This window comes from Echinops telfairi, unplaced genomic scaffold, assembly GCF_000313985.2.
Source record: "Echinops telfairi isolate 266 unplaced genomic scaffold, ASM31398v2 ScPeMD7_7413;HRSCAF=8451, whole genome shotgun sequence".
Lineage (NCBI taxonomy): Eukaryota > Metazoa > Chordata > Mammalia > Afrosoricida > Tenrecidae > Echinops > Echinops telfairi.
Window position 1 is genome coordinate 795,088 of NW_022111313.1, and position 22,444 is coordinate 817,531.

Here is a 22,444-nt window from a genome sequence, read left to right on the forward strand (position 1 = left end):
ATGGAGGCTGGATGAACCCCTAAATCGAGTGCCCTGAGATACTGTTTAATCTTAAACCTTCAACCAGAAACATCCCCTGAAGCCTTTTTAAAACCTAGCGATTTACATGAAGAAGGATTCACAGTGTGAGTTCACTGTGGCTCCGAGAGAGCCTGGAGCGGAACTCTGCCTTTGGGTGTTCGAGACTGCACGCTGACAGGAGCACAACCCCGGGCTCTCGGAGAGCAGCAATGGAAAGGCAGGAGAAGAAATGGGGCAGTGAGTGTCTGCCAGTGGGCCAGGATGGCTGCTTGGCTGGTCGATGTCATCAGGGGTGTGGTACTGTCGACTCTGCCCCATGCATTGTCAGCAAGGAGAACTCATTCTGTGTGCCATAGGAGACCACAGGGACAGGCAGGGAGGCGGACACACACACACAGGTGTGCACATAGACCCTCATCCCTGGCTAAATCCCAGTGGGCGCTCACTCCACGACCTGCTTTAGGGCCATTGGTCACAGCTCAGTAACAGCAGGGCAGCTCACACAGGGCCACTGTCCTCTCCTCTCCACCCCCTGCTGGGTCTCCAGCCTGCTGCCAATGTCTGGAGAAATGATCAGTGGAGCCACAGTTACCTCAGCCACGGGCCTTTGTGAACTGGGGTGGGGTGGGGTGTGTGTGTGTGTGTGTTACTAAGCAGGAGATCCACAAACTACTTCAGGGTATTTCTCTGATACACAGACGGGGTCTCTCTTTATTGTGTTGGTACCTGGTGTGAATCCCAAGAGTAGCCTAAATCGTCACCCCCCTACCAGGCTGGGGACCCACAGCCATGCCTCTGAGGGCTCCTGATCCTTCTGTGTCCGGCTTCTGCTCCGCCTGGTGCTGAGCTCTGCCCCCCAAGCCCACACTGAGGCCGTCTCCTTGCAGTGGCTATCTGATTGTAGGGATGGGACGAGGACCCTTCCCCTGCCGCATGCTGTCAATACTGGGAGGCTTGGCACTGGGCCTGGCGGGGCTCCTGAAACACCCACTGACACAACACACACGACTCCGAAAGGACTGAGCCTAGGGCAGTGTCTCTGCCAACTCTTCGGCCCTTGGCCTCTGACTTTTGCCCCTGCCCAGCCAGACTGACTAGAAATGTGTCCTCTGGTGTTCTCGGCCACTTCTCCAGAGCTGAGATGCTCCTGTGACTGACTGCTGGGAGAGGGAAGAGAACGCCCTCCTGACTTTGGGGAGGGACACAAAGTGCTGGCCACAACGTGACAGAGAGAAACAGACCCTCTCTAGCAACAAGGAGGAATCACCCAGAGCTATCGGCAACACTCGTGCCATGGGGTGGAAGTTGGGGTGCGGTGGAGCCTAACTGGACCGGGCACTGCGGACACCCAGGCTGGCTGGGCTCTGCTCCAAGGGCCAGCTAACAGTGTCCAGCCTGTAGCTGCAGTTCTGAGCCTGGGGCTTTCTCTCTGCAGGCCCGTCCTCGTCCGTGAAGGGAGTGGGCGGTCAGGAAGAAGTGGGTACCCTGTCCTCACCCAGGGCTTTCCTGGGTGGGAGAGTTCCAGAGCTCTGCTGTGAGGAAGTTGCTTTCCTTTGGAACAGTGGGAAATGTGATCCACTCATAATTCCCTGCTGGCCTTCCGGTGAGGCCTTTCAAGAGTGCATTCTGGGTGATGTCTATCCCACTGTAACATCTTAACACAGAAGCAGGAAACACGGGCTGACCGGAGCAGAGGTCGCATACGCTGGCTGCCAGCCCGCACAAGACTGGGTATCAGCCCCATGGGGCACGGTGCGCACATGCACATCTCTGGGTTCTCTGCACAAACTACCCCCTTGGGGGGGGGAGGGAAGCACTGCCAGCCCCCAGCAACTGGACTACCAGCAGATATGCTCCCGTGGACCTGAAGCTGCTGGTGTCAGGGTCCCCAGTGCTGCCTGCAGGCCCCCCATTCCAGTGCCTGTTCTCGTGGCCCTGGCTGGCATGGAGAGCACACCCCCTAGTCTATATGATGGTTGACAGTCCTTCTGGCTGTAAAACTCGGCTCTCAGCCAAATGGCACATCACAGTGAGCAATGCTGCCCACAGGTGGGTACTCGAAGTGTGGGAACTTGAGCGCCCTGTCCATCTGTCTATCTGCTGTCTGTCACCACACGTTCTGTTACTGCTCTGCGGAAAGGCCTCCCCACCAGCCTGTGGTCAGGCTTCAGGCAGTCTAAGATAGTTCTCTCCTTACTGTCCCATGATTACCTTGGACCATCCCCAATACAGGGCCGTGTGGAGGCCTCACTGAGCCTAGAGCCCAAGGCCACCCTCATTCTGATGCCTGAAAACACTAAACACACAGGCACAACCTGCAGAGGGCCCAGGGATGCTGTGCCCCCACACCATGGTGCTTGGGACTTGGAGGGAGAGGTGGGACAAGGGGCCTTAGCCTTGACCTTGCCTCCTGCTAGCCTGGGTGGTATTTTCTGACACCCTCTCTGCTAACCTGGCTCATTTCCAATGGCCCTGGATAGCGAGAGGAAGCACACTGACTGACAGGAGGAGGAGCCCCTGGGCGCGATCCTCATGCCACCCCGCAGATACTCACTGATTTCAATAAAGAGCTCGTTGATGTTTACGGCATTCTTGGCGCTGGTCTCTACAAAGACTGCGTGAATGGAGTCGGCATAGTCCTTGGCATCTCTCTCCATGACTTCTCTGGAAGGCAACCACAAGGTGAGTTGGAAAGGCCAGTGGCCAAGTCCACTTATCCCAGGGTTATCCCTGTCTACCTGGCGATGGACCAGGGGCTGACCACCCACTGGTCAAGGGGCCAGCACACTGACCAGGAAATGGGAGTGGCTTCTTTCCCTCCCAAAAGAAAGCCCAGGCCATAGAGACCACGTAGGGGACCCAAGAGATTGCAGGGCAGCTCTTGGTGGCAGGACCGTGTCTGCCCTGTGATTGCTCTCCCTTTGTTACTTGGGACACAACCCCAGAGCAAGAGGCATGCCCTGGGCATGCCCACCCCTGCCCTGCCACCTCCTACCTGACATCTATGAGGTCACACTTGTTTCCGGCGATGGCCACGACAATATTGGGGGGCCCGTGCTGCCGGAGCTCTTTCACCCAGTTCTTCAGTGTGGAAAACGTTTCCTGTGACACAAAGGAGGGAAGCGGAGGTACGTAAGCGCAGCCCGAGGGGTTTTCAGAACTGGTTCTGACACAAAGAGAAGACTCAGGGGGACCCAGGGCCTTACTTCTTTCGTGATGTCGTAGACGATGATAGCGGCGGCCGACCCCCGGTAGTACATCGGCGCCAGGGCCCGGAACTGCGGAGAAGGGTGCACAGACAGCACAATTAGGAGAGCTGGTTCACTTTGCTCCTCCCTCAAGTCAGAAGCCCATTAGCGTCGAGCAGAAAGGTAATCTCTCTCTTAATCCAAAGACGATGACAGGGCACTTTAAAGCAAATGGGCCCATGATTGCCAAGCTCAGGAGCCTGCGATGTGACACACCGAGGCCCCTTGGAAAGCGTGCAGAACAGTTACACAGGAATTAACTACGGGGCTACCAAGAACTGTTTCAGCTAAAAGAGCTTTTTAATCGAACCCAATGTCATAAGTCCCAACTTCATTTGTTCAATAGTCCTTTAAACTTTGGCTCTTTCAAACTATCACTGAGAGAGAAATCACGCTGGAAATGATTCTCCACTGGAGAAGGGGCTGAACTGCGAGTGACTGGAGAAGCTTGGAATCTAAATGCTGACTGCGTGCGGAAATGAACATGCATTTGCGTGCACCCCTTGGAGGAGCCTGCCCCTTGCTTTGCTTGATGAAGTCTCCTTGCCTGCGGCAATTCCCCCAGGGCAGGGCAAGGATCTCATTCTCCGAGGGGTATTTAACTCTGCTGGTGCCTTGTCTTCCCAGTCGGCAGTCCCCAACACCCCCTGCCCTGCCTCGACACCCACAAAAGGGAAGAGGAGTGAGGGGCAGGAACGCACAGTGCAAGTTTTTCACGCACCACATATGTGTGAGGCCAATGTTTACAGAAAGGGTTTTACCTACACTGACCTGTGTCCTCCACAGCCCCTTGGAAGTCACCATGCCATATACACCACACCCTGTACTTCCACCCAGACCGACCACAGTGAGCTTAGCTTTTTGGCTTTTAGCCTGTGAGATCACTTGAGCTTCACGAGTGATGGAGTGCTCTGCTCTACCTTGGAGCCTGGCTCTGTTCCTGGCACACAGCGGTACATTCGTTCCATCAGCACTTGACGAATCATGGAGAGAGCTAGTATTGGGGGAGGGGATGGTGGTGGTCATCCGGCTGTGACAGCAAACCAAGTGCCACACTCAGACATCTTATGAGCCTCTGTGTGGACAATACCAAATTTGGGTGAAAGCCCGCCAGATTCCCCTAACTTGAGACGTGAGGTTTTAGAGAGAAGAAAACCAACAGACAGACTGACATGAGAGACAGAGCACTGCAGGAAAAGTAGCAACACCACGAGGAGAAGGCGGCTTCCCTGGGCTAGGAGAAATGAGGGTCCACAGGCATGACAGACACTACGTTCTACGCTCTTTCCTGAATCACTCATACTGGAAACACTCATTTTAAAGCGTTGGAATTTTAAAAAACATTCAAATTTGGAAGGTGAAACTCCCAGAGAGAAATGCAAAGACTTTAAGTCTACAATTTGATAAGAGGACAACTGTCTGTACACGTTCATGTAATTGCCATTTCAGCATATAAAACCACAATATGAAACACTTTCATTTACTGGCATGTGATACCAGTACAATGTAGTACAGCGTCACATACAAGACAGGGCATTTCTGTCTTCATACGGCCTGCCTGGGTACCCAATGGTGTCCTTGCTAATGGTCCCAGTCTTCAAGATTTTTTGAGTAAGAGTCCACAGCAGTTTTCTTTTGCTTCTAACTTGCACAAGATAACTTTCCCACCCCTGATTCTCCACCTCACTGCTCTTTCAGTTAAGGTGATCCTCTTAGAGCAGCTGCGTTTTGTTTCTGGATCTAACTGGAAAATCTCTGCCTTTTAAGTGAGATGACCATTTCATTTACATTTAATGTAGTTACATTTGCATTTAATGTAGCATGTCGGTTTAAGGCTGCTATTTTTTCTCCCTTGTTTGCTTTCACTAGATTTTTTTTTTCATTTTCATTTTACAGGAGGACTACTCTTACAACTCTTGTCACAATCCATACATTGCTTGCATCAGGTGAATTTGTACATGTTGTCTTCATTCGTTTCTAGACATATACTTTCTATTGAGCCCTTGTTATCAGCTCCTTTTTTTCATCCTCCTTCTTCCTGTCCCCCCTCCCATAACCCCGATTGTACATTGTTATTGTCACATCTCACACTAGCTGCTGTCCCCCCTCCCCCGTGCTTCCTGTTGCCCTCCCCCCTGGAGAGGAGGGCATGGTGATGTGTCGATCATTGCGATTTGTTTTCCCTTTCTCCCCATCTCCTGGTATCACTGTCCCCACTCCTGTTCCTGGAATCTGTGTGTCTTGAGCTCCCATCTCTTATCTAAACCTGTGTACATGTTCCGGTCTAATCTGAATTGAGAAGCAGCACTGGGGTCATGCAGTGGGGGGTGAGGAAGCCTCAGGGAACCAGAGGAATATAGTGTGTTTCATCGATGCTTTACTCCACCCTGGTTGACACATTCCTTTCCCGTGGCTCCTGTGTAGGGAGATTGTTCCATTGTCTACAGATGGGCTTTGGATCTCTGTTGCACCATCCTCGTTCTCAAAAAAATGTTTGTTTGTTGTATGTCTGCTGATGCCTATTACCCGGTCCCTATGACTCCTTATGATTGCACGGCGGTGTGCTTCTTCCACGTGGACTTGTTGCTTCTGTGCTGAATGGTGGCTTGTGTAACTTCAAGGTTTTAAGACCCCAGACGCTATATCTTTTAATAGCCAGGCACCATCCAAAGCTGCTGTTCTCTATCTGTTCAATTAAAAAATGTATATGTGCTCTTCTGCTCTTCCTTCACCCCCCCCCCCAAATTCTGTGTTACGTGAATACGGTTCACACTCTTTTCGGTGACATTTCCTTGCAGCATGACGACTTTGGTCTCCCTTTCGTTGACTGTAATGCGCACTGAAGCTGCAACCCTTGACTCTCATCAGCAAGTGCTTCAAGTCCTTCTCATTTCAGCAAGCAAGGTGGTGTCATTTGCAGATCCCAGGTTGTTTATAAGCCCTTCCTCCTATCCTGTTGCTGCATTGTCTTTCATATAATCTAGTGTCTGATTATTTGCTCAGCATACAGATTGAGTATGTATGGTGAGAGTATACAATCCTGACACACACCTTTTCTGATATTAAACCATGCCGTATTCCCTTGTTCTGTTCAAACAGCTGCCTTTTGACCCATGTACAAGTTCCGCATCAACACAATCAAGTGCACTGGAATTCCTATTCTTCTAAAGGCTATCCAAAGCCTGTTATGATCTACATAGGCTAATGCCTTTGCATAGTCAGTAAAACATCTTTCTGGTATTCTATGCTTGGACCCAAGCTCCATCTGACATCAGCAAGGATATCCGTTGTTCCACATGCTCTTCTGAATCCTGCCTGGAAGCTCCCTGTCAAGGCACTGCTACAATTATTGTTGGATGATCAGCAAAATTGTACCTGCATGTGATATTAACAAAATGACTCTACAGTTTGAACACTGTGTTGAGTCAACATTCTTCGGAAAGGCCCATATAAGGAACTCCTCCAGGCACTTGGCCCAGTAGCCGTCTCTTAAACACCGTGGGACGGAGGAGCGGGCTTGGCCCAGTAGCCGTCTCTTAAACACCGTGGGACGGAGGAGCGGGCTTGGCCCGGTAGCCGTCTCTTAGACACCGTGGGACGGAGGAGCGGGCTCTTCTGTGCTTCTTCAGTTTGCTGGCACATTTCAGTGGCCGCCCCAGCAATTCCCAGAGCCTTGTTTCTGCTGATGTCTTCAGTGCAGCGTGACTCCTTGCTTCAGCACCACTGGCTCTCGCTCACATGCTACCTCCTGAAATGGTCGAGTATTCACTAGTTCTTTTTGGGACAGCGACTCTGTATATTCTTTCCATCTTCTTTTGATGCTTCCTGCATCATTTGATATTTTTCCCATAGAATCTTTCAGAATTCCAACCGAAGACTTGACATTTTTCCTTCAGTTATTGTAGTTTAAGATACGCTGAGTGAGCTCTTCCCCTTTGGCTTTTTAACTCTAGTTCTTGCACAGTTCATTGTAACATTTTATTATCTTCTTGAGCTGCCCTCTGGAATTTCCTAGTGAGATCTTTGACGTCATCATTTCCTCCATTTATCTTAGCTACTCTACAATTATGAACAAGTTTCATAGTCTCTTTTTGACATCCATTTTGGTCTTTTCTTTCTTGTCTTTTTTAATGACCTTTTGCTTTCTTCATAAATGAAATTCCTGATGTCCTCCCACAGCTTATCAGGTCTTCTGGCATTAGCGTTCAATGCAGCAAATCTGTACTTGGAAGTCCGGCTTGATAGACTCAAAGTTGTATTTTGGCTCTCCTGGACTTGTTTGACTCATTTCCTTCGCAACAATTGATGGTCTGTTCCACAGTCAGGACCTGACCGGGATTTAGCTGCTGCTATTGAGCGTCTCTATCGTCTCTCACCACAGATGCGGTCAGTTTGATCTCTGTGTGTTCCATCTGAAGCAGTCTATGAGTGCAGTCATGATTTGGGTTGTTGATAAAAGGTATTTGCTATGAACAAGTCATTCGTCTTGCAAAAGTCTGTCACGTGATCTCCAGCTTTCTTTCTATTATCAAGATCGTATTTCCCAACTACTATACTGCCCCATCCTGTCTTCTCCTTCTGCATTCCAACCACCAACAATTAACAAGGCACCTTCCCCGCATGTCTGATCAATTTCTGGCTGAAGAAGTTGGAAGGATTCGCCGGTTTCTCCATCTTTGGTTGTCGAGGTGGGTGCACAGATTTGAATACTCGTAATGAGTGGACTCTGAAGGCAGGGAGATGTCCCGTCACAGACAGCATCCTACTTCAAGATAGTTCCTGAACTGTCCTTTTGGGGATGAGTGCAATGCCATTCCCCTTGATGGTGTCATTCTCAGCACAGTCAACCATTGGAGTTTCTGATTCAAAATGGCCAAGACTAGTCCGTGTCAGCTCACCAATGCCTAGGATATTGATCTTTATGCATTCCATTTCATTTTTGAGGACTTCCAATTTTCCTAGATTCATAATTCATATATTCCAAATTGTGATTGGATTTTTACAGCGGTTTCTTCTCATGTCGAGTTGTGCCCTATCAGCAAATGATCCCAAAGGCTTTAGCTGCAGAGGCTCTAACTCCATTCACGTCGATGGTCAGTTATACTTTGAGAAGCCACATGCAGAGTACTCTGCGACCTGCGGGAGGGTGGGGGGGGGAGGCCCTCCTCGGGCACTAGCTTTAACAGTGCTCTGCTTCCACGCATCAGGCCTTCGCGATCGGACAGTGGTTCTCAGCTATGCACATACGGTTTTCAGTGGCTACTTCCTCTGAAGTGGGCAGCTGATTTCTTAGTCTGGAAGCTACCTGTTTCCCGTGGGTGACGCTGCTGGTACTTGAAATACCAGGGACGTAGCTTCCAGCATCCCAGCAAGACAGACTGACACACAAGTAGTGAGAAGTGAGCATTCAAGAATACCACTGTTGCTCTGGAGGTAATGTCTTGAACTTCTGGCTACTTTCAGCATGTTGCTAGAAGTCTGACTATGCTGCTCCTAGGTAAGATTGTTTTTATTTTTCTTGAGCTTGTATGTTGATGTTTCATTCAATCTGGGTAAATGCCAGCCGTTATTTCTTGAAATAGCTTGTGTTCTGCCTGTATCTTTCTCTGCTACTTCCTAGTCTCCGATCACGTCAGACTCCGAAGCTGTGCCCGTGGAACAGGTCCTTTGTTCATGCTTTCCCACTTTTTTTTATCCTAGTGTTTTTCTGATTCATTAATTTGTCATCCAATCAGAGAATTATAGATATCATAATTTTCGCATTTCTATTTCTCGGGCTGATTCCACATCTGTTCATTTGTTCAGACTTCTTTCCTTTAGATCTCTCAACATAATTACTTTTGTTTTACAGTGCTCCTGGTCTGTTCATTCCAACATACGGGTGACTTTAATTTTGTTTATGTTCACTGGGTCACATTTCCCTGTTTGTAAATGTGTTGTAGTTTTTACTGCAAAATGGCCATTGTGAATGACGTGCTCTTCTCTGAAGAATGTTCAATTACTAGGTTTTCTAAACTTTTAGGGTGGGTTTAGTTGGACTTGTCTTCAGATTCCCCAGAACACGGCAGGGCTGAGGCTCCAAACGCTAGCCCTCCTATAGTGAGCAATAGCTAAAAGCTTTGGTTTGGTTGTTGCTTTCTGCTAATATCTCTTAATATCCCTATTGAGCACACACAACTCAGGTCAGCTGGGTTTGAGGAGCACGTGGCGACTGAGAGCTTTCCTTCTTGTTGAGGAGCCCTGGGGGTGCTGTGGGTAAGGCACTGGCTGCCAACCGCAAGGTCTACAGGTCAAACTCCTGGGGAGCTAGCTCTCTGCCCTTGTGAAGATTTACAGCCCCGGACTCCTTACATAGGGTCTTTCTCAGTTGGACCCACAATGGCAGTGGGTCGATTTTTTGCGTGATTCTTCCTTGGTTCTTTTACTGAGTTTGCCATTTTGTGGGGGTTAAATTTCGACTTTTTAATTGTGATTTGGGCGCAATTTACAGAGCAAATTGGTTTTCCACTCAACAAATCACACACGTTTTGTTTGTGACTGCAATCTTCTCACTTCCTCCCTGGGTTCAATGTTTCCATAGCAACTACAGGGTGGGCAGGCCTGGACTGGGCAGCGTTCTGGCCCCTACGGGCAGGAACTGAGAGGACGGCAGGACCGACCACTGCAGGCATTCCAGGCTGGTGGGCCGTCTGCTTTCTCTGGGTGCGGCCCAGCAGTGGGAGAGCAGCCACAGGCAGTGTGTGAACAAGGCAGCGTGGCTGTAATCCGACAGGATCATTCCCCAGAACAGGCCGTGGGCTGGATTTGGCCTGTGGGCCCTCGTCTACCAACTCAAGCATTAGGTGACACTAATGTTAGTGATGTGAAAATGGACAACAGTTGCTCACTTGAGACCATCACCATAAACATGCCCGTGCCGACCTGGTGGAGAGGGCCATCAGGAAGCACCCACGAAGACTCTGGGGCAGGCGTCCTTCAGGACCAGATGCAACGTACTCCAGACTGCATGCGCGGAGTCTGCCTTCAGCTCACTGAGGCTCCTGCCCCGTTTTATGGGGTAGCCCTGTGATGCTCATCACCGCAGGCGTTCCTTGTTAGCCGGCGGATAATTGGCGGTGGGAAAAGGTTACTTAAAATGAACTTGTTTAGGGTAGCAAGTACGAAGGATAAAGAGGTCCGACAGTGGCTCTCTCAAGAAAATAAATGTACAACTACAAAAACAAGTTTCATTTGATCTGACATGTGAGGGAAAGAGAGAGAGAGTTCAGAATTGTCACTAGGAGTGAATTCTTGGCATGAACACTCAAATCAAGGCGAACTGTGGTCCTGACGAAGCTGTCGGCCAGCACATTTCGGCATCTACCCTGTGCTTTCTGAGTGACATAGGTCAACGAGGCGTTTGTGGATCCCATCCATTTTTTTCAGGCCTCTCCACCCTCAGATCGACCTCCCCTGAGGGACGTGATGGCAGGGTGACAGTCGAGACTTCCACTCTGCAATCAGCTGTAACAGGCTCCCCTGCGGGTGCTGGCTCCACAGCCATCTTTCGACCACAGACTCACGAGGACGGAATAAGCAAATCCTGGGCACCTGAGTTTGAGGCCTGCACCCGCACCTCACGAGTGCGTGTAGGAGCCCTCTTTATTTTGGTCACAGAAGTTGACATCAACCCCCAGCATCAGTGATGCATGCCAGTGATTGAGGGTGGGACATGAAGGAGACAGTCCCTGCCCCCAAGGAGCTCACAGCCTAACAGAAGACCGACAGGAGCAGACATGAGGGACAATGGTGTGGATGAGGGCAAAGGACTGCCCCACTTCCTGAAGGATCCCACCAATACCTGAACATCCCTCTGCATCAGGCACTGAGCTAGGCTCTGACGATCCAGCTGTGAGCAACACATGTGCTCTCCTCTCCAGGCTTATCTTCTGGTGAGAAAGATGACCGACACACAGGGCAGGTCACAGGACGTAACCAGGCCCTGCTCTGCTTGATGTTAAGCAGCTCCGCAACATAACCTGCCGTGAGCGCCCAGAGGGCAGTGGAAGAGAATGGACTCTGAGTACTTGGACACAGTGGGCAAGGGTAACTCTGAGGCTGTCAGACTGCCAGGGACCCAGCTGGCCAGGCTGCAAGTGGAGGGAGGAGAGCATTCCAGTGAGCGCCAGCAACACATTAGAGGTGCATGGGTGAAGGCCAGGGAGCTGGAGTCTGTGGGGCAGAGGGCAGATGGCTCAGAGTTGGGGGATGAGGGAGAGGGCCACCCTGGAAGGGCATTACAGGAAGACAACACGTCTTGTTCATCTTTCCCTGGGACCCTCTAGATCTTGTGAAGAGTGATGAAAGGGAGGGCAGGGACAGCAGACCAGGGAATGAAAGAAGGGCCGGGGAGCAGGTGCTGGGCACGTGTGGGAGATCTCCTGAGATGGCTAAGTGGGGAGGGCAGGGGTGTTAGGAGAGCCGCCTGGAAGTGACTCAGAGGTGGGCTCTGAGGGCTGTGTAGGTGTTTTCTAGGCCACAGGCAAGAGGACAGGATAGGGGGTGGCCTTCCAAGCTGAGGGACAGGGTCAAGGCTGCTTGGGAACGACCAGCAAGTTGTTGTGAAAGGGCACACAAGAGAGGCAGGTTGAGGCTGGCACTCTCGGAGCCTTGACCTGGAACCAGGTCCCATCTAGGTCCCGCACTGGACTCATGTCATCTCAAACACTTTGAGATGAGCTGTCAGACTGATGGGATCCAGCCGATGCTCATGTCCAGGTGCCCCAGATACCAGGTCTCTGGGCACTCTCCATGGGGCCTACCACTGCTGGACGGCCAGCTGACCATCACCCCACCATCACCCCTGTGCTCTGTGGAGGCAGATATGGTAGAATGGCTCAGAAGTGTGGGTGTCAGGGGCCAGCGGGCAAGCAGCAGGCACAGAACGGAAGCGGGTCCTGCTCTCTGCTCTTTTCTCATGTTCTAGAAACACGTTGGCACACGTCATCGTGTACTCTGGCCAACGGGCGCTGCTGCAAAGCCCCAAGGAAGCTCTGCTCCAGCATGCCTCCCAATGCCTGACGTGTCTCTTGATGAAGTGCGAGGGCAGGAAACTGCCCCAGGGCAGTGCCATCTAAGGACATGGGACTCTGCTTGAGCACGAAGGGCCACACCTGCACCTGGCTGGCAGGGTAGACCCAGCGCCCCACAACTGTGTGATTTGGGTCCCGGCGCCTTTGACTCTATGCCTTGGCTGGCTTAGATAAGGGTGTAGCATCAGGTTGTGATTACGGCTGGTCTCCCCCTCCCATAACAGTGCTGGAGAACAAAATCCAACAGCAGCTGACTACTAGGGTGGCTGCCAAGCACCCTGGGCTTGTGGGGATGACACGGTGTACCAAGGCGGTCATGCCTGTTTTCCTCCTATCCCGCCCCGTCCCTTCCTCAAGCAGATAACCGTCATGGACAATCTACTCATCAGGCATTTAGTAAGTAACTATCACAAGGCAGCGTGCAGCTCATCCATCACGCTTCCATGGCACACATTACACGCCATCAGGTTCCCTCCTTAGCTGTTGAGAGGTGGCTGTCCCTGGGCCTCCAGCAACGCCCCCTCATCTGCCCTGGTTCTGTGACGCCTGGGCCAGTGAGGGCTCTCAACAGCAGGAGGACATCCTCAGTGCCTGGGAGCGCTTCCTTCACTGAAGAGAGAGACACCAGCCATGATAACGGAGTGATGTGTCCCCGCTGGTGAGCCTGTCAAGGCTGTAATTTAGCCTCAGAAAGCACAAAACAAACAAAACAAAAAAAGAAACAGTAAATTAAAAGAGTGACTTACTCGCTCTTGGCCAGCTGTATCCCAGATTAGGAATTTATGCTGCTCATTCTGGTACTGGACAGTCTTGGTCATAAAAGATGCCCTGCAAAGAAGAAACAAGGATGGTCAGGCACAGCGTTGGCAGCTCTTGGCCAGCCCCCATGGGAAATAGGCGCAGGTGCGAGGCCCACGCTCCTCACCCACACCATGGCCCTTCGGCAGTTATCTGTGGGCTGGTGACGCAATGGGGCTTCGAGGCCAAAGCTCACAAGGGAATTCTTCGGCTTCTGACAGCCTGTGCTCTGAATCTAAAGACCCGAGAGGTGTTTTGGTAATCCAGGCTCTACTCTCCCTGTGCGCGCACACGCGCACACACGCACACACGCGTTGCTGTCAGGCTCTTGGAGATGCACCGTGATCCCTCAGGGCAGGTTTCCGAGGCTGTCGTCTGATGGAAGCAGAAGGCCGCATCCGTCTCTCTCAGAGCAGCTGGTAGTTATTGGTGGAGTGATCAACCAACCCCTGTCCTGCCAGGGCTCCTTCTGGTAAGACCGAGAAGGTCTCATCACTCCCTGTGCGTCTGGGAAAGGTGTGCAGTGGGAAATAGGATTAGGCTGTTTGGTTTGTCTCCTCTCTCCCCGCCCCCAGCACACGTCTACACGTCATGGAAGCAGAGCGAGCGCATCATCACCCTCCCTCAGAGCCGCTGGTGTGAACTGGGCTTGAACTGCTGACCCTTTGCAGCACGCGAAACTCTGCCACCAGGGCTCATTTATTGGGTAGGTAACACTTACTGGGTGTTTATTTACGGGACACTAACCCCCTGGTGCACTTGGTAGAGTGCTAGGTGTGCACAGGTGCTCACCAAATGGTTACTGTATCCAGAACTTTTGGCAACACGCCACCAGCACTTAGCAGAGGCCTGGGAGTTCAAAAAGCATTGTTTATTGTGTAGATGAAATGGGGAGAAGCGTGTGGAAGTGCTCTGTAAATTGTACAGCACCACACCTGTACAAGGTATTATTAGTATTATTTAAAGCCAGCCCCGGGAAGCATTTTTAGCTTAGACTTTGCAATTAGTCCTAAAAGCTTGCAATTCGATGCTCCGCCATTGATGGCTGCAGTGTTTCATCTGAGAGTGACAACAGGCATTCAGCAAGCCAAGGCCTGTTACCAGGGCCAGCACGTATAGGATGGACCAGGGACAAGGAGTGGAGAAGGGAGCACCGGGACCAGGTAAGGAAGCGCTTTGTTGGAGGGTTAGCACTCGCCCGTCAAGCGTCCGTTATTGGAGCACGTTCATGACTCAGGAGAAGCGGAACCAAATGGCAGCTGTGAGGGAATCATTTCCTTCTCCGACCTCCGCCCTTCCTCCTGCTTGTCCCACACTGTCTCCACACCTCCTTGTCCCCTACACCGAGCCCTTCTGGTGCCCAGCTCTGGTCTGCGGGCTCCCTGTTCTCCCATCCAGCACCAATGGCACTGCTGCATAATTGCTCATTATGAACTTTGTCTGTCCAGGGGTCTCAAACCCCAGGAAACACCCTGACCGGCTTTCTTGATACGGTGAAGGCGTGGCCGCCTTGTGTGGTGTGTGATGTCGCCCACCGTGGCCAAGCTGGCTCGCAGGCCTGCTCCCCCTGACACAGCAATGCCCCACAGTCTCACTACTCCTACTACAATGCCCCACTACTACTCACTACTCCTGCCCAGCTACCCTCTCTCAGGGAGTAACAGAGGTTGCAAGGCCCAGGTCCCCCAACCAGCTGTACACCCACCCTCCAAACTCAAGAACGAGGACATCTGGACTGACCTGACTGGTGCCCCAGCACGCCCCATCTGGGCCACCACAAGCCAAGTGGACAAGCCCATCCCACCCCTGCCTCACATCCAGTTGCGCCGAGTCTGCCTCCACATCCCGCCCCTCTGGTCAATCCTCTCCATCCTTCAGGTCTCTGCTCTAATGACATCGATCCCAGAAGCCTGTCCGCCAAGCCAGGAAGCTCAACACACCGTCCCTCCCACAGGTCCTGGCCAGCTTGCTGGTGGCTCTCCATTCTAGTTCTACATTTGCACCGACAAGGAGAACATCAGGGTCCGCGAGGGGAGGGTGCTTGCGGCACCCAGCTCTGCCACAGGTGGCTTCATCTCCCACCTCTGTGCTCTCCAACTCTTCCAAATGTCCACGATGTTGATGCCCACTATGCCAGTACTTGAGGGTGTCTTGGACAAGCACCTCTGAAGCAAGGAGCGAGAACAGTGGTGACCGCACTGGCCTACAGCTATGGTTCCAACTCCCACCTCAGCCAAGAAACGACAGGGGAATCCCAGAAGTTGCAGAGAAGGGTCACCATGTCCACCCATCACTTGGATTTGGCTGAGAAAGAAGTGTGTGGCACTCTTCCCTGTGGGTGTGTCTCCTGCTGCCCAGACACATGCTGAACCTGGTGCCACATCTGATGGCTCTGCTGTGGAGGTCAGTGGCCACTATTTCCTCCCTCCCCTCTTCTCCCAGGGGCCCTGCCATCTTTCTTTTCGGGAGCAGTTGTCTCTGCTGGTTTCTGAGAGCCTTTGCAATCTTGACCTATCACACCTGTTAGAACCCCTTCCTGCTCCTCCTGGCACCTGAGTGCCCTCTGTGCAGACCGCAGCTGGACTCGGGGTCTGGCTTGGCAGGGGTGCTTGCGCTGCGGCAGAAGGCCTTCTTCCCAATCCGACAGTCAGCTCAGGGTCAGGCGCCTTCAGATCGCACACTCCTGCATCTAGCCTACTGACTCCAGCTACATGGATGCGCAAGGCAGGCCTGGCATCTCTACCTCACACTTCGCCCAGGGAAACAGGACTTACTGTCACCCCACCCGCCAGTGTCCCTCACCCCTGGTCCCTGTTCACAGCTCATGCCTGCGTGTCACGTGACAGAACTGGGCTGTAACCATTTTTTGTCCTTTGTTGCATCCAATTCTACGTTGGAGCCGTCTGCCTCTTCATTTTGTATTTCATCTACAGTTGAACCTCAAGCCCCGGAAATAAATCCATAAATTGGACCCTAATCTCCGAGCAAGGCAACTACAATTTTTCCCTTCTGTTGTCACTCCAACTCCAGCACCGCTCCTTTAATGTTCAAGGGAAATGATGCGGAGGGTCTGATAACTTCGGTATCTTGCTTTTTGAAAAACAGGCAATGGCTTCCTGCCGTCCGAATGATACATTTTTATTTTCCAGCCTGCCATTTACTTGTCTGATCACCTTATTTTTCACGACTAAACCATCTCTCTTCACTCTGCCTAGGCAGATCTTATTACCTCTTTAATCTAAAATCCCGACTAGCATTATTTCCTACAGCTAGAATGCCTTTCATATACGTCTCCATTTTTCATGACAGTCTAAAAATACGACTTTCTCGCACCCGCGCGGTCGCACTCCTGGGCAGAGCACGTGTCCCCCATGAGAACTTGCCTGCCAGGGCTTCAAGGGGTTCAGGCCCATCTTCTTCCAGCTGCTATGGCTGGTGCACCAGGAACCTGGGCAACTTGCGTGACCACACACCCTTTCCGTGGGAGGGGACACAGGGCCTGGCCACTCTCTTAATGGGGTCTCGGGTGTTTGTGGCAGAGCAACTGTGTGCTCTACTACGAGCCGAGAACCTGCTACGGCCTCCTGGAGAGGCTGCTGGGCAGGTGTGACTGCCCCGTGGGGGCCTTGAGGCTGTCATCTTTAGCAAGCAGCCTGTCACATCTCCCCCCAACCCCCCAAGGCTCTGGTTGGTTTGAATTGCCAACCTTTCAATGTGTGGCTGAGCCCTTAACCCACGGCACCCTCAGGGCTCCAATGATGTGAATTTCGAGATTGTGTGTGCCAATGGTAACACTGCTGAGCTCACCAAGATGGAGAACAACATGACCCCAGGTACATGAGCTCGATGCCCGGGCCTTGCCCGGTGTGCAGAGGTGAGCTGCCTGCAGGGAGTATGTCTCTGGGAACAGTACCTCCAACAAGCCAGGAGGACAGTGTTCCCTCAAGCAGGGGCTACTGAAGGCAGGGGCTGGTGGGAGGTAGTGGGGGTACTGGCCTGTTGGAAGATGAATTCTGAATGCAGGTCACAGATCTGGAGGGTCCTTCCACCAGACACCCCAGGTCTTAAGGACCCACTGAGAATTGGACTGGACAATGGTTCTTAGCTTTAAGGTCTCCTAGGTCCAACCTGGAGACAGACCAGATGGAGGGTGCTAGGCAGGCATGGGGGCAGGAGACCCCAGAGTGATTCTGGAGGAAGGTTGGACAGACTGGTGGGCAGGAAGGGACAGAAGTGAGACGGGCATGCCAAAGCCACAGGGTATCACGGGGGAACAGGTGGCAGGCTGTCCAGGCTGCACCCATCCAGTGTGCTGCACGCAACTGTTAATCTGTACGACATTCATGCAGCTTAGTGCCGAGAACACACACACCACACTCCACCAGGACGCCTCCCCTCCTACACTGTCCAGCTTGCTTGGTTTCTTAGGTCTCCTGAAAAGCAACTCTGGGACGTGCATGGGCACACGCACATCTCGATTCCTGCTCCTCCTCCTCCTCCTCGCTTCACAAAGATGGAATGCTGCGCACTGCTTACTGCTGTGCTTTCCAACCCACACCAAAGCCAGGCCATCACCTGGCCCAAGTTATAAAGACAAGCTGGCTTATATGAAGAAGAGCGTGGCATCAGGATTGGAGGAAGGCTTATTAACCACCTGTGCGATATGTAGATGACACAACCTTGCTTGCTGAAAAGGAGGAAGACTTGAAGCACCTGCTGATGAAGATCAGGGATTGGATTGCGGCCTTCAGTAAAGAAGACCAAAATCTTCACAACTAGACCAATAGCTAATGGAGAAGAGATTTTGTCTTGCTTGGATCCACAATCAATGCTTATGGATGTAGCTGTCAAGAGATCAAAAGACGCATTGTATTAGTTAAATCTGCTGTCCAAGACCTTTTTCAAGTTTTGGAAAGGATGTTACTTTGAGGACTAAGGCGCACTTGACCCAAGCCATGATGTGTCTAATCGCCTCATATGCATATGAAAGTTGAACACTGACTAAGGAAGACTGAAGGAATGCATTTGAGTCCTGGTGCTGGAGGAGACTACTGTGGACTACTAACAGGACAAACCAGTCTGTCTTGGAAGGAGTTCTGCTGGAGTGCTCCTTGGAGGCAAGGATGGCAAGACTTCATCTCACCTCCTTTGGACCTGTTGTCAGGAGAGACCAGTCCTTGGAGAAGGACATCACGCTTGGTAAAGTGGGAGGACAGTGAAAAAGCGGAAGGCCATGAATTGGATCGACCCAGCGGCTGCAACCATCGGCCCAGGCATAGGCACCATTGTGAGGGTGGCTCCGGACCGGGCAGAGTTTCCTTCTGTTGTGCACAGGGTCGCTACGGGTTGGAACTGACTTGATGGCACCTAAGAACAACAACAACGTAAACTTTTCTCAAATGCTGAATGACTGCGCTGCAACGTATTTAATCCCCAAACCAAATCAACCCCCTTGCTGTCGACTCTGACGCATAGTAGAAATGTCCCATAGGGTTTCCAAGGCTGTAAATCTTCACGGGAACAAAGAGCCTCATCTTTCTCCCCTGGAGTGGTTGGTGAGCTGGAACCACCCGCCTTTCAGTTAGCAGTCCAGCGGTTCATCATGGGGCCACCAGGGCTTTCCTTGACGCTCCAAAAGCAAACTTGCTGCCATCAGACAGGGTGAAATTGCTCTTGTGAGTTTCCAAAAACATTAACTCTTTGTGGAAGTATTCCGAAGCCCCTGTCTTTCCTATTGACCTAAGCAGGCCCCTGTTAATCAACAATTCTGCAGTAGTCTGCCTTGTACAAATACTGTCGGGCTTGGAAATGACACGAACCTCTCTGTAGGACACAGGGTATGCACGACATAGTAGCACAATGGCTAAGGAGCCAGACTCCTTTGTGGCCCAACTCTGCACTGACTGCCACCCACAGGCAGCTGTTTCCTGGCTCTTTGGCTCAGTTCACCCACAGTTCAGCACCTATGACACAGGGCTTTAGAAACTTCAGGTACTTTTTACTGAGGTACAATTAATGTACCAAACATGCACAGAATAGGTTTTCAGTGCAGTAAGCCTCCATATTTGCATACCCTCGTGTAAGTATGGTTCCAACCCCCAAACAGGAGCACCCCCAGGGCCCCTCCTGCCCACTTCTAGACCATTCCTCTCCCGCCCTGACATACCCTGAGTTTTGTCCAGGAGCCCTTAGAGTTCATACAAATGGACCCATTCATTGCAGTCTGGACCCTGTCTAGCTTCTGTGGCCATGTTCGTGAGATTCACCGTGGGCATATGTGGGGTTACTCGTTTTTATTGCTGTGCTGTGTCTCTTCAGGACTATCCTTCACTGTCTAGTCTTCTGTAAGGGGTATTTCAGCGGTTTCAGTTTGGGGCCATAAGGTCAATGGCTGCTTGAAAGATTTTTGCACAAGATTCTAGAAATATGTGTTTTCTTTTCTTGAACACAAACACGCAGGCCCAAGGTCTGTCTGTTAACTGAAATGTCCTCCAGGTGTGCAGCCAGTCTGGGCCCTCCTCAGAAACATGCAGTCTCAGCTGCTCCACAGTGTCACTGACCTTTCACCCCCGCCACCCCACCCCAAACAAGACACAGGGGATGTGGGAGGGTGGTGGTGTTGGTAGTGGGTATGGTGGGTGTTAATTCAACAAAAGAGAAAAGCAAACATGAAGGTGCCAAGATTGGGGGAGCAACAGAACTGCCAGAGACAACCTATTCTGAAGGCAGATTCCAGGACATCTCTGGATGGGAGCTCAGCTGAGTCTTTGGGCAAAGACATGTGCGTAGGATGTGGCCCCAGACCCGCAGGGACAGTGGGGAGCTGGACTAGGAGAAATGCCCTTGGACGGGAGTAGGAGACATCTTTCCTGTCACCCCTCATACACCTGAGGGGACCTGTTCACGCGAGGCCCTGGGGAAGAAAACCAAGTCTTCAGGGAGGCCCAGGAAAAACTGGCTGGGCAAACCAGACAGAAGGCAGAAGAACAGGGCACTGCCCCAGAGCTGTACTGAGGGGATAAAGTGAATTCTGGTCAGGGAGAGATTCCAGCAGGAGGGAATGGCGGGCCTTGCATCTTATCCGATGGGATGAGAATAAACCGTCATGTTCTGCGTTGAGTTTGTATACAAGCAGCCGGAAAAATACATAAAAGACAAGCTGATATCCAACTCTGGGACACGGTCTCTAGGTCCAGGCCTGGGGCAGGGGCAGCAGGAGGTGCTGGCGTGGGTGTAAGGGTGAGTGAGCAGGACTCCGGGCCTGTGCACCTGGAGAAAAGCAGTTGGAGCAAAGGTTTGCAACCATCTTCTGTGAAGGACCCAAACTCTAGAACCCATGGCCGCAGAGCTAGCTCATCCTGATCCTCTGTAGGCAGAGAACTGCCCATGGGTTTCCAAGTGGTAACTCTTTCCTGGAGCAGAAAGTCTCCTCTTTCTCCTTCAGAGTGGCTGGGTGGGCTGCGCTGCCGACCTTGAGGTTAGCAGCCCAGTATGTGACCCGCTGTGAAGAGCCAGGTAGTAAATAGTTTCAGGTTGGTGGGCCATATGGTCCCTGTCACCACCACTTGCCTGTCACTGGCCTGAAAGCAGTGGGGTTATGGAGATGGGAGGATGTGATGGGATTGGTCTGTGGTGAGCTGGGCTTGCTCACGCCAAGTGGTGGGCTGAAAACCACAAAACCAACACTGCACACATGGAGAGAAGTCTCTGTGACCGACAACTCAAAGGAAGGACTGGGAGGTGCCTTGGACCCATGTGTGTGACTGGCTGCGATGGAAGTCAAAGAGAAGAAAACATTCACGGAAGGGGTACTAGACACCACAAGCAAAGAGATTTCACAAAGGCAACAATGAGCCTGTCTCCTCAAAGACCTTCCCCAGAAGAGCTGCTCTGGGTGGAGGACCCAAAGGGCCGTCTAAGACCTGGAAGAAAAGTGCAGCACACCGGCAAGAAGTGGGTGAAGCACTTCAGGAGCAAGACGCCGGGGCGAAGACGGCCAAGAGCAAGCTCCCGCAGGAGGACACACCTCACGGGAAGAGAAGGTTCCAGCCTGACAGCAAGAGCGATGAATCAGTGGCCAAGAAACCCAAACGGGACTGCTTCAAGAAGAAGAGCTGAAACAGAGCCGGCAGCTCAGTGACAAAACCAACTACACCGTGGTCCGGGCCAAGCAGATCTGGGAGACCCTTAGAAGAAAAGACTGTGACAGAGAAAAGAGGGTCAAGCTGACGCGGGATTTGCAGAAGCTGATTCAAGGGAAGATTAAAACGATTGCTTTTGCACACGACTCCATGCGGGTGATCGAGTGCTACGTCCAGTACGGGACGAGGAGCAGCGCAGGGAGGCCTCTGAGGAGCTGCGGGGTGATCTGGTCGAATTGAGTAAAGCCAAATACTCCCGCAACATGGTTAAGAAGCTCCTCATGTATGGGAGCAAGCCCATCCGCAGTTTCCGGGGCCACGTGCGGCGGCTGCTGCGGCACACTGAGGCCTCGGCCATCGTGGAGTATGCCTACAATGACCAAGCCATGCTGGCGCAGCGGAACCTGCTGACAGAGGAGCTGTACGGGAACACCTTCCAACTCTACAAGTCCGCAGAGCAGCCCACGCTGGACAGTCCTCGAGGCGCAGCCCACCAAACTGGAGGTCAGCATGGACAAAATGAAGCAGATCCTGACACCAGTGGCCCAGAAGGAGGCTGTGATCAAACACTCCTTGGTGCATAATGTGTTGTTGGACTTTTTCACTCACGTGCCCCTGAAGCTGAGGTCGGAAATGACTGAGGCCATCTGACCCACAATCATGCCGGGCCCGCGTGGCCACACACTGCCTCTGCATGGCATCCCAGGATAGGAGAGTGACCGTGAAAACCATGAAAACGTGCGTGGAAAAGGTGGCGAATGGCCAACACGCCCATCTGGTCTTACTGGCGGCATTTGACTGCGTCGACGACAACAAGCTTGTGAAGCAGATCATCTTATCAGAGATGTCTGCTCCTTGCCCGACATCATCGGGGACAAGTACGGAAGGAAGGTCCTGCTGTACCTGCTGAGCCCCCGGGACCTGGCGCAAATGGTCCCTGAGATCATCGGGGTCCCGCAGAAAGGGGACGGCAAGATGCACAGTAAGAAAGATGCCGCGACCCGCCGGTGGGAGCTCCTAGAGACCATCTCCCCGGCACTGCTGAGTCACCTGCAGGAGCATGCCCAGGAGATGGTGCTGGACAAGGCTGCGTCTGTGCTGGTCACCCACATCCTGGGCTCCGCCCTTGGGGACGTCCAGCCCGCCATGAGGGCCATCGCCAGCC

The 22,444-nt window shown here is 52.1% G+C and overlaps 1 protein-coding gene and 1 pseudogene across 1 annotated transcript in view; one reads left to right on the forward strand and one right to left on the reverse strand.

The window, feature by feature from the left end:
* The window catches only part of RAB22A (RAB22A, member RAS oncogene family), a 78,561-nt gene that overhangs the window by 7,359 nt on the left and 48,758 nt on the right, over positions 1–22,444 (reverse strand). Inside the window, exons 3-6 of the mRNA XM_030887478.2 lie at positions 13,087–13,168; positions 3,228–3,299; positions 3,017–3,123; positions 2,576–2,685 (exon numbers count right to left, since the gene is read on the reverse strand). Coding sequence (XP_030743338.2) covers positions 2,576–2,685; positions 3,017–3,123; positions 3,228–3,299; positions 13,087–13,168 — 371 coding nt within the window. The remainder of the gene's footprint in view (positions 1–2,575; positions 2,686–3,016; positions 3,124–3,227; positions 3,300–13,086; positions 13,169–22,444) is intronic.
* LOC101657681 overlaps positions 16,653–22,444 on the forward strand; it is a 7,945-nt pseudogene continuing 2,153 nt past the window's right edge.